The sequence below is a fragment of the Sciurus vulgaris genome, assembly GCF_902686455.1.
Source record: "Sciurus vulgaris genome assembly, chromosome: 6".
Classification (NCBI taxonomy): domain Eukaryota; kingdom Metazoa; phylum Chordata; class Mammalia; order Rodentia; family Sciuridae; genus Sciurus; species Sciurus vulgaris.
In genome coordinates, this window is record NC_136466.1 from 23,089,243 (window position 1) to 23,098,508 (window position 9,266).

Below are 9,266 nucleotides of genomic sequence, written 5' to 3' on the forward strand. Positions count from 1 at the left end.
AAAGTGCATCTTTGATTTATGATATTAAAACACTTAACTTGCTGAACATTATAGCTTAGTAAGCCAGTGTGCTGCAGTGTTGGTCCTTCACCCTTCTGACCATGGAGCTGCCTATAGCTGCCACTGCTCAGTGTCATGAGGGAGTATCGGACTGCCAATCACTAGCCTGGGGAAAAAGATCAAAGCGCAAAACTCGAGGTATGGTTCCCACTGAATGTGTATTGCTTTCCCACCATTGTGAAGTTGAAACACAATGAGTCGAAAGGGTATAAGTTGGGGACCTTCTGTAATGAATTCATCTGCTTCTGTTTCTGCATGGAATCAGAAGACCATGCTGTGTGGCAATAAAACTTTATTTATAACAACAGACAGGGCTCCAGGCTCAACTCACAGTCTGCATTTTCTGGCTCCCTCACCACCTTGGTCTGCTCTGACCAACTTCCAAGCCAATTCTACATGCAGGAGCCAGGATGATGATTTCCAGGTTTGTTCAGAACATGTCACCCCTTGCATTAGGGCGTTGACTGGATGCCATATTGATTTTGGATAGCGCACCAACACATTGCATGTGCAAAGCCCTTCCAGGTCTGCCTCTGGGTCCCCATTCAGAGCTTCTGGCTCTCCTCAATGATGTGCACTATCCTCTTGGGACCTAAATAGCACTATCCTATGTGAGGACACCTCCTGCTCCTGGTATCTACACAGTTCTATCCTATGTGAGGATACCACCTGCTCTTGGAAACTACACAGCTCTGTCTTATGTGAGGACACTTCCTGTTTCTGAGAACTACACAGCTCTGTCCTGTGTGAGGACACCTCCTGCTCCTGGGAACTACACAGCTCTGTACTGTGTGAGGATACCTCCTATTGCCTCAGCCTGGAACATTCCCTCTTCCCTTCTTTATCCTAGACAACTTGAACTTCCTATCTGCAGTCCCTTTCCTGAACTGGACAATGCCCCGCTGTGACTGTGTTTTATCTACACTATTTTTCCCCTCTCCAGAGCATTTACCACTATGTGTAATTATTCACTCATTTGTTTATGTACATTTTGTCTTTTAATTAGACTAGACACTTGAAGGGAGGGACCATCTTGACTTGCCCTTTTGTCCTGAAGGCCTGCAAAAATACCAAGTATACACTTGAGCTCTATAAATGTCTGAATGAACAAAGTGAAGACTTGAAATTAAGAGTTTCATTCCTTCCTCTTGCTTATCTTCAGATTCAGAACATGGACTGTTTACATGACTGAAATCAGGGGCCACTCAGGCCCTCGAGTGTTTGATTCTCAAGCCAGCTGCTCAACCCTCTGAGCAATTGAGGTTTGCTTTCAAAGCTGTGATATATTTCAAAAGTACAGAAAGGAACATCTGTGTGCCTACCACCCAGGTGGTAGTTCCATGTTTGTAGCAGATTCTATCTATATTATTAAACATTGAAGTTCACTTTAAAAATTAAAACATGTACAATTTAAATATTTCAGGTTGAGAAAGTTCCACGTCACTTTTAGCACCCATTCCCCAGTAGGTGAATATTCTCTTCCAACCTCATCATAAGTTAGTTATCCTCTGTCCACTTTCCAAAAAGAGTAAGAGACCAATCATAACAGGGCACAGTTAGTGCATTTTGAATAGATTTCAATTTTATATTAAGGGAGATGCTGGTTGCCTAAAACCAAAGCTAAGGAGACAGACTAAAATCAAATGTAAAATTTAACAAAGTTTTCTTACAGGTGAGGTAGGAAAAACTCGGCTGTCTTTCATGGTCTCCTAGAAGCAGACTGTGATTCTTGAGGGGACAGACAGTTTCTCCTTTCCATATAAAAGGTAACATCAACCTGTTCCCCCAGGTTTCCTCGGCATCTTGCCCACCATACACCCTGAGGCTTACTTCACCCCGTTGGTTACTCCCACTCCTCCCTCTGGTGCTGAGCCTCATGGTGGGTGTCTGGGTAAAGCCCTCAGGTGGGCCCTGCTCTCCATTAGCCCTGGGTGTGTGGAATCCAGGGGAGCTGCTGCCAGGTTCCCAGGGTAACCATAGGAGGTGATTTTCAGACATTAAAACCCTAAAACTCTCAAAGTCTGCCTGAACCACAAGAGGTCGGTATTTAATATTCTCCTCATTTTAACAGATGGCAGAGTAAACTGCTGAGCAGCTGTGACTCTCATGACTCACGAGCTGCTGTCAGATTTTGATAAGCCCTAGACTGTCAGTCTTAAGGTTGCCATCTGTGACTGGGCCACCTTAGATAAACTCTATGCTGTGTGCTGGGAGAAAACCTTTTCATCAGGAAATCTTACAGAGGACTTCTATATAATACGGTAGCAAAGTGCTGACTTTAAATCTCGCTACCAATTACTAGCTGTGTGACCTTGGGTTTGTTACATCACCTCTCTGCTCTTCAGTTTCCTTGCCTGTATCATAAGAATATTAAGAGTATCACCTCCTTAAATTGTTATAAGAACTAAGGGAGGAAATGGATGTAAAATGCTTAGCATTGGTCTGGCATGTTGAAAATCCCTAATAAATACTAATATAACTTGAAACCCCTGGAGGTAAAGCTGCTGTATTTGGAGCCCTGCCAACTGTTTCTGTGTCTCCCCTCCTCCCCACAACAAACCTAAGTGAATTGTGTCCCTGGAACATGTTCACAGAATCCCCAGGACGTTGTGGAGCACTAGGCCTACCGGCGTCCCCCGGGGTTCTCAGATTCCTTGCTGTACTGGGGCCTGGCAGGCTTGTGTTTCCACGATGAATCATAAGATGAAGTTAATGAAGCAGCTGCCTCTTTGTTCTTGGAGGCCACGCTTCCTCACAGCCCTGAGTGCGTCCCTCCCTTCTGTCCCTGGGTGGAGCCGGGTACCTGGTGCACAATCTGGGCCCATCTGCTGCTGTCCAGTTTCTGAAGAGAGTTTCAGGAGTATCTTGACTTCTGGAGCATCCCTAAGTCTCCAGTTTTGCTAGAAGGTGGAGACACCCAGCTAGCTTCCCAGACTCACAGCCCTGGGACCAGCAGAGAACCCTATGCTATGGAAGGTGATGAGATGACCTGGTTGCAAGCTCACCACTGTCGTGACGCTAGATGCCCCAGATTTTCTCCCAGGTGTCCTGGGAGGCTGTTTACAGAATCCATCCACCTCCCTCTCTCCCCGACTTTTTTTCTCTTGACTATTCATGCAAGTCCCACACTCTCAGCGGCACATCCTATGGCAAGCTGACAGCACTGTCTCACTTCTCATCTCCCTCTCCTGGTTTACTGTCTGTTTTTGACAATCTGGCTTCAATCACAGGTGGCCTCGGAGGGGCCCGTCCATCACACCCATACTGCCGGCTGTGCGGTGCTCAGCAGCCCTGGGTGGTTTACTTTCTGTCCAACTGGCCAAGTTGGTCTTTTTCATCAATTTTTTTCCTGCCCCATTGCTTCCCTCTCTATCCTCCAACCTCAAGTCACCCTGGGTTGTTGACATTCCTAAGGGAGCCCAGGTACCTTGGATTTATGAAAGTTGATTTGCACAATTTGGTAGCACAGATGGGATGCCAGGCCCCTGTTTCCTGGGAAGTTCCTTTTAGTTTGACAGATTCTTTCCAAAAAAGGAACCCACCTCCCCACTCCAACATGTTGCCGGTTCAGAGTAGGTCCTCAGAATTTTGAAATTCTTCATCCCTTCCTAGAGAGCCTGCAGAAATGAAAACATCTAGGGGAGGTTGTAACAGCTCCTCCTGGTTTATGAATCTATCTCTCCAGTGATCATTTATTTTTTTCCTGGCACAATAAAGGGTAGAGACATGAGTCTGCTTTGGAGAATGGGGCACTTGTCTGAAGATGAGGATCTGGGCTCAGCTCTACCACTTACTCAGTGATTTACACAAGTCTCACTCCTTCTCTGGGCTTGGCTTCCACTTGAAGCCGTATTGTGAGGATCTGAGGGTGTACTGAACTTGGCATCTGGCATTTAGGAGGTGCTCTCTGTCATTTTTCAGGTGGTCCCGTATGTAGTCAGAGAAAGAATGGCAGATGGTCTTCACATAGGGCATTTAAGTTTCATTTGTCAGTGAATCTTTTTTCCATTTTGAGAAAAAAATCTGTGTGAATAATATCAAAAATAGTTTTAAAAAATAATTTTCCCCAGGATCTCTTGGATGGATTCTTGGCCACTGGGACTCTTCCAACATGGCGCAAGACAGCTCTTCAAACAGGCCTATGCCAGAGAATTATAGGCGTGATCGCACCAAATTCACCAAAGAGCAGCTGAAAATCCTCATCGACACCTTTAACCAAATGCCATACCCAGGTTATGCTACCAGACGCAGACTTGCTTTGGAAATCAATACTGAAGAGTCAAGAATTCATCTTTGGTTTAATAATCGCAGAGCTAGATACCCATTCCGGAAAAGAGAAGAACAAAAGGAATCCCTGGAATCTAGCCAAGACCCTGGGCAAGATCATTTTCCAGAACAGATTCCAAGTGAACAGGTCAGACAGTGCCGCACCATATACAGCCGCTCTCAACTGCACACCCTCATCAAGGCCTTCAGGAACAACCCCTACCCTGGGATCCACTGCAGAGAACAACTTGCTGAGGACATTGGAGTTCCTGAGTCGAAAGTCCAAACTTGGTTTCAAAATAGAAGATCTAGATTAGGTGTGCAGGGAAAAAAAAAATACCGGATGAATCCTTTGGACAAGGCCAGGGATAAGACAAAAAAGAAGAATCTGATGAATCCGTTGAACAAGGCCAGGGACAAGACCTGTGACAGAGTTCAGGATATGGAAGACACACAAAATGGCACCAACTTCAGCCCTCATGATCCAGTCACTTCTCAGAAGCCCCACCTCTGAATACTGCTGCACTGGCAACCCAGCCTTTGGGGAACCTTCCACATCCAAACTACAATGGTAACATTGAGGGTAACCAGCTTCCTTCACAAACTGAAGAGTGCTTCACCATTACTGGGTCTACACCACAGACACATTGCTAGTATGCTTCATCCTCTGCCCTCTCTCAACTTCTATTAACCTTCTCTGTGGGGTTTTACAAGGACTTTAAGAGAAGACAGGAGCAAGTACAACTCCCCAAGAGCAAGGAAGGCAGGAGCTTACACTGGGAAACACCTCTGTGGTCCTATTCAGGCCACAGGCAGAATTCAAGTCTGAACTCAGTTTGGCCAAGATGTCCTGCCACCTGCATCAGTGGCCCACTGAGAGGGTGAGCAGCCATCAGTTAGGTGCCTGGAGATGCACTTGTAGATTTCTGTTGGGGCAGAGCTGCAACATTTTTAACACAAGTCCAATGGCACCAGTTTTGCCAGCAGCTGAGCTAGAACATGGTGGACACTGACAAGTCCAGCGTATTTGATATCATCAGCCTGGGCTCTAGGGCTCTTCAGTCATCCTGGGGAGTGTCCTCTGCTATTGGGACTTTAGCCAAGACTTCTGCACATGACAAAAGATAATCAGGACTTCAGGAGGCAGACAGGCCCCAAGGGCCCTGCACAACCCTAGTGCTGCAGCCTGGAGTCAGAGTTCAGCAAACCTTGGGAGGAAGAAAACAGACTTAATAATGCTTTTTTAGCCATCACAGTACTGACAATTATTCAGGCAAAAATCAACTGATGTTAAAACCATAAAATGAAAATTTGAAGAACAAAATACATACACCATCTGGAAGATTTCCTCACACAGTTTTTTTAGTTGACAAATAAAAATTTATTTTTGGGAAAAAACTTTCCCCATCAGAGAGAGACATTGGTGGCTGACACCCCCGTCCCCCTTCTGCCTAGGATGACATATGGAAGGTAGTTGGGTGACCTTCCTACCTTTGCCAGCAGCTGATTTTGAAGCTAGCATACTTGGTTATCGAGGGAGTGACCCAACCCTGGCCCTGATGACATAAGCAGAAACATGTTGGGGTTTTTAGAAGGACTCCCTAGGTTCTTGGAAAGAAGTGTTAGGTAGTGACATCTGTTTGTCATTACTGTGATAGAAGAGAAGTGCCACAGCCACCTTAGGCCTACAAAGGGATCAGCCTGAGGGGCAATGCCACCATTCTAAGAACACAGAACAGGGGGTGGGTAGAACTGCTTCCTTGACCAGGCTGTCGAGCCACACCATTACCAACTGGGGAGAGAGCTCTGTTTTTAGATTCCCTACTGAAGTATTGGTTACTCCATTTCGGTCACACTTTTCCCATTATTTGTAGCAAAAATATCTACTTGACACCATCATTCCCAACACTTGGTCTGCCTACCCTGCACCAACTTACACATTGTGTTAATTTCTGTGTCTGACAGTGAATCATGATAGCTGGTTCTTTGCTCCATGTAAATTTAAGACTTACCTTCTCCATTCTGTCTGTCTCTCTCATACACACACAAAGCAACAATCACGAGTAGAACATTAACAGCCTTGTCAGGATAATTTGGAGGCCAACTGTCATCTTTATAATAAAATATACCATGTTCATAGAACAGATCTCTTTGGTTAGTCTCCAATGTTTTATAAAGCTTTAAGTTTTATTAACAAGTTTTATATTTCATTCACAAATACTGTGTATACAGACACACATACATATCTATTTATTGCTATAATAAATTGGATTCTTAAAATATTATTCCTGTTTTAATGTTGTCAGTTGATCCCGATATCCCTTACAGAATTGTATTCATGGTTTCATGATCCAGTCTAAGATTAGGTACTGAATTTAATGATCTTGTCTCCATAGCCAACTCTAATCAACATTTTTATAGTCTTTCTTTAATAACTGGTATGTTTGAAAAATGCAACCTTATTCTCCTTTAGTTTTATTCCGAAACCTTTTATTTTAAAATTTTAGATTTACAGAGCAAATGTGAGATAGTGCAGATAATTCTTTTATCTTTTATCCAGTTTCCTGTAATGTTAATGTCTTATGTGACTGTGGTACATTTGCCAACACTAAGAAGTTGACATGCATACCATACTTTTAACTAAGCTATAAGTTTTATCCAGATTCACCATTATTCCACTGGTGTCTTTTCTGTGCCAACATTCAATCTCGGGTACCATATTGCATATAGGATTCCCCCACTCCATACACACATCTTTAAAAGGATGCTTCTCTGTTTGGGTATCCCTGATAGTTCTTTGGGGCTATATTTACTTGTACCTTCTTAGGCATGACCCTGCATAAGCAACATATCACCTCAGGGTGTCACATCTGGAGGCACACAATGGCCATCTGTCCTTCCTGGGCAATTTAAGTTAAGGTGCTAATATATTCCTTTATTTTTTTTTCTCCTTTCCAACTGCTAATATGTACAAACCATGAAGATATCCTGCTCCTCATCACAATGTAATCACAAGGAATTAACCTTCACGGTTACTTCTTGCCTGTTCTGAGCTTCACTAGAAAGGTTGCCAAATGCTTATTTTTCCAGCGTCAGTATGCCTCCCATGTTCTCTAGTCAGCCCTCAGCTTTCTATTAAAATTAATCTGCCACATTTATCTACCTATCTACTTCTTAGAGAAGTGAACTCATGAATCCCTTCATTTTTTCCCAATGGTTTATAATCATTGTTCCTCATTATTTGGGTGCCCAAAGCAGGTTCCTGTGTCACCTATTTTTGAACATTACTTTCTGTCATATTCTGAAATATTCCAAGCTTATCTTCTTCCAAGTGGACCTTGGAATCATGGAACCAGTCATTTCTCTGAGGAGTCCTGGTTTCTTTCAGTGGAGACCAAGGCGCTGGTAGACGGGTCAGTCCTTTCTGTGAACGAAGTGAACTTTGTATATTTTTCTGTTCATCTAGCTTAAAATTTCTATTTCATAAAGAATCAAAGCAGTGACAAATTTTACTCCTGATGTTAAGTATCTCTCTCCTTTTGCTACTAATACTTCTTAAAAGTTTTTAATTTTTTATCAGATTAAGAAAGTTCTATTCCTATTTTGCTGGTTATTTTATCATAAGTATTGATTTTGTCAACTTTCACCCGTATCAAGATCATTTTCCCCATGTTCCCCTGTTGATTAGTTTTTGCATTCACATAGCCATATTTGATTAATTGATACAATCACCTTGTTTTATTCCTTCATGAGGCTTCCTTTCTGCTCCATGAAGTGTTTCCATTGTAAGTTGTTCTTTCTGACCTTTGCTCTGCCTTCTGGGAAATTCTCCTGTTTGAATTTTCCTTATTGGCCACAGTGATCATGTGCATAATAATTATATACCTTTCTTGGGAATGAGTCAGTTCTTTTCTTTATCAATGACATTTGGGGACCCCAATGTGGTGTTATGTCTTAAAAGTTTTTGTCCAGGCTTTTGACAATACAATGCTCTTAAATACTCGGTGGTCTCCTCAGCCGTCATTGTGTTTTACTTAGTTCCATGTACCAGTATCCACTCAGGCCTTCTGGAGGACATTATCAAGCATTTGAGCAAAGATGCTTGAAAGGCTAGGCTCTGGAGCTGGACTCATTTGTGTCCATGTGCACCCCCTCTCTGCCCCTTCCTGGCTCTGTCATCCTAGAGAAATTAAGTTCTTATGCTTCAATTTCCTTATCTGTACAATGGGGATCATAGTAATAATACTTTTCAATTTTGTGGCTTATACAGAGAATTTACTGGGAAAATGAATGCACACTAATTGGTGCTGGGTACGTACTTGGCCACTGTCATCGCTGGCGGCGTTTAATAACCCTTGCAGAGGAGGCAGTTTTTCATTGCTTGTTCCTCGACATGCCCACTAGCTCTTCATGCTCTGTCCTGGCCTGCAGGTCCTTTGCCTCTCAGAATTCTTCTTATTCCCCAGGGTTGGTGACTGCTTTTGCTATTAGACTCTCCCTCCTCTCTGTCAGATTGGACTTTTTTCGTGTTCTGTTTCCATGCCCAGTATTAGCACAAACAGTTCCCCAGTGATGTCTCAGGGAAACACGAGGATACACCCCAAGATCTCTGGTGGATGCCTGAGACCACTGATAGTACTGAACCCTGTCTATACCACGTGTTTCCCCTTATATATCATAAGTATCATATGATAGGTATCTATGATAAAGGTTAATTTATATATCAGGCACAATAAAATTAAAAATGAAAGAATTATAACAACGTAATGAAAGTTATATGAATGTGCTTTAATTCTCTTGAAATTCTCTCACCTTTCACTTAAAGGGAGCACTTCACAGTTTCTCTTTGGCACATTTCCCTCAAGCTTTGAGGCTTCAATTAAATGTTTCTTAAACATAAACACTGAGTCTCCAACCGTCACTTTGATAACCATTATGGC

General features: G+C 43.1%; 1 protein-coding gene across 1 annotated transcript; it reads left to right on the forward strand.

Moving 5' to 3' along the window:
- Positions 1-4,171: 4,171 nt before the first annotated feature.
- On the forward strand, positions 4,172-4,840 carry DUXA (double homeobox A; the record flags this gene model as incomplete). The annotated part of the gene is made up of 1 exon (XM_079145109.1): positions 4,172-4,840. The coding sequence occupies one exon, from the start codon at positions 4,172-4,174 to the stop codon at positions 4,838-4,840; it is 669 nt and encodes a 222-aa protein (XP_079001235.1).
- Positions 4,841-9,266: the final 4,426 nt, after the last annotated feature.